This window comes from Mustela nivalis (genome assembly GCF_964662115.1).
Source record: "Mustela nivalis genome assembly, chromosome: 9".
Lineage (NCBI taxonomy): Eukaryota > Metazoa > Chordata > Mammalia > Carnivora > Mustelidae > Mustela > Mustela nivalis.
In genome coordinates this window covers 69,904,841-69,907,484 of record NC_139028.1, presented here as the reverse complement: position 1 = coordinate 69,907,484, position 2,644 = coordinate 69,904,841, and the positions used below count along the sequence as shown (strand labels likewise).

The 2,644-nt window shown below is 34.3% G+C and overlaps 1 protein-coding gene across 1 annotated transcript; it reads left to right on the top strand.

The window, feature by feature from the left end:
• Positions 1-1,226: 1,226 nt before the first annotated feature.
• Positions 1,227-2,171, top strand: LOC309840694 (olfactory receptor 5P76-like; the record flags this gene model as incomplete). Its single annotated transcript, XM_082683008.1, has 1 exon — positions 1,227-2,171. The coding sequence occupies one exon, from the start codon at positions 1,227-1,229 to the stop codon at positions 2,169-2,171; it is 945 nt and encodes a 314-aa protein (XP_082539134.1).
• Positions 2,172-2,644: the final 473 nt, after the last annotated feature.

The window sequence follows — 2,644 nt, the reverse complement described above, 5'->3', positions numbered from 1 at the left end:
ACAAGCAGATACCATGGACAAAGTCTAGAATATAAAGCCAGAAAACATGGAGATGAGATTCCATCTGGCCACTCGCTGGTTGGACATGGGAAACTTCTTAATTTCTCAGGCAGGAAGTTTATTCAGCTGTACACCATAACAAAATAAAATTATTTTATTCTAGAATTCTCCAATGAGAAAGCATTGCTACATTAGAAAATGATTTTGTTTGAATAAATGTAGTTTAATTATGTCCTAGATATTAATAATGTTTTGCCTAGTAGATTGACATCAATCTCCTTGATAAGACAATATTTTAATTGTAAATATTACATGTACATAATAAATTCACAATAGGTGACTTTTCATTTATAACCTTAATTTGAAATTCCTTTTTTTTCCCCTTGTCCTATCAAGAAAATTGTATTTCTCCTTTTTAAGAAATGGTCTTATTTTATAGATTTTGTGAACTTTGTGATTAACTAGTACCTTTTTTTATATGTTAGCTATCCCCAAGTAGAAAGGTTAATTCGTTTCCACCTATTTCCAAGAGACTGCTTCATCTTAAGTATTATTTAATTTTGTTTATAGCATAGTCACCGAAGGAATGAACTAGATTCAAACTGTCTGGGATTCATATCTTGATTCTACCACGTGCTATGTAAACTTAGATAAATTACTTAATATTTTTAAGGTCAGTTTCTTCATCTATAAATCACATTAAAATGCTTAATATTAGTTCATAGAAATTAAGGAACTGTATATACAAAATTCTTAATCCTGTGCCTACCACTTAGTAAGCATTCAATAACGTTAGCTATTACTCAAGACTCCATTAAAATGTTTAAATATAGGCTACTATACACATTTTTATCCTTTCTGTTAGGCTTACCATTCCTTTTGTTCTTTATGTAAATCTTATGTTTTTAACCTTTAGCTTTAAAGCTACTTTGAACACATTTTATAAATAACATAAAGAGAAAAGGGTATATTATTCGAGGGTTTCCTAGTTTCTGCTGAACACAATTCTTAAAATACAGAATACTCATATAAACACATTTTTTACTCTAAAATTTTATGTAAGATAAATAAATTTTTTAAAGTAAAAAAAATTAGTTCAAACTTAGTTTAAATATTTGCTTGTTTATAATAACGTCTTTGTGTATTAACGAAAATGAAGCCATCAAATTTATAACTCCCATAATGTTTTCACCACAGGTTCATTTGGGGAGCTGCTCCATTGTCTCATGGATTCCTTGGGGGGTGGGAACCACACTGCAGTGACAGGGTTCATTTTACTGGGCCTAACCGATGACCCTGTCCTTCAAGTCATCCTCTTCCCGACCATCCTCTGCATCTACCTGGTGACCATATCTGGTAACCTTAGCACAATCATTCTGATCAGAATCTCCTCGCAGCTTCACCACCCTATGTATTTTTTTCTGAGCCACTTGGCCTTGGCTGACATAGGCTATTCATCTGCTGTCACACCCAACATGCTTGTAAACTTCTTGGTGGAGAGAAATACCATCTCCTATCTTGGATGTGCCATCCAGCTGGGTTCAGTTGTTTTCTTTGGGTCAAGTGAGTGCTTCCTGCTGGCTGCCATGGCATATGATCGCTTCATGGCAATCTGCAACCCATTGCTTTATTCAGCCAAAATGTGCACACAAGTTTGTGTTCGCCTACTCACAGTGACTTACATAGGTAGTTTTCTCAATGCTTCCTCTTTCACTATTTGCTTCTCATTTTTCCTCTTCTGTGGACCAAATCAAGTCAACCATTTTTTCTGTGATTTTGCTCCTTTAGTTAAGCTCTCCTGTTCTGATAGCAGTATCCCTGCTGTTGTCCCCTCATTTACTGCTGGCTCCATCATCGCGGTCACTGTGTGTGTCATAGCGGTCTCCTACATCTGTATTCTCGCCACAATCCTGAAGATGCGCTCCACTGAGGGACGCCGCAAGGCCTTCTCCACTTGCACGTCCCACCTCACAGCAGTTACTCTGTTCTATGGGACCATCACATTCATCTATGTGATGCCCAAGTCCTGCTACTCAACTGACCAGAACAAGGTGGTGTCTGTGTTCTACCTGATAGTGGTCCCCATGTTGAACCCCCTCATCTACAGCCTCAGGAATAGTGAGATGAAGGGGGCGCTGAAGAGGGAGCTCACCAGAAAAATATTTTCTTAGTGAAGCTTTTATATAGTATTTGATAAAATACCATAAATATAATAATAAAATATATTTTATTATAAATATTATAAATATAAATAATAATATAATAATATATTATTATAAATATTATATTAAATATAATAATAAAATGTATTTTATTTTATAGTATTTGATAAAATACCATAAATATAATAATAAAATTATATTTATGTGGTCTAAGTATGTCTAAAAATTATATATATGTGGTCTAAATATGTCGGTCCTTATGTCAGCCAGCATGGAGGTTTTAAAGTCGGGGGGGGGGTGGATTTTCTGATACCAATTTGTAAATCAGGCTTATAGTAAGTTACCACCAACAAAATTAATTTAAATTACGAACACAAATTGGTTCACATGAAAACATACCTAATCAACTAAAAATCCTTTATAAGTTTTCTTCTTATTTTTTCAAAAGCAGTTTTCTGCATTAGTCAAGGTTATTGTACCTC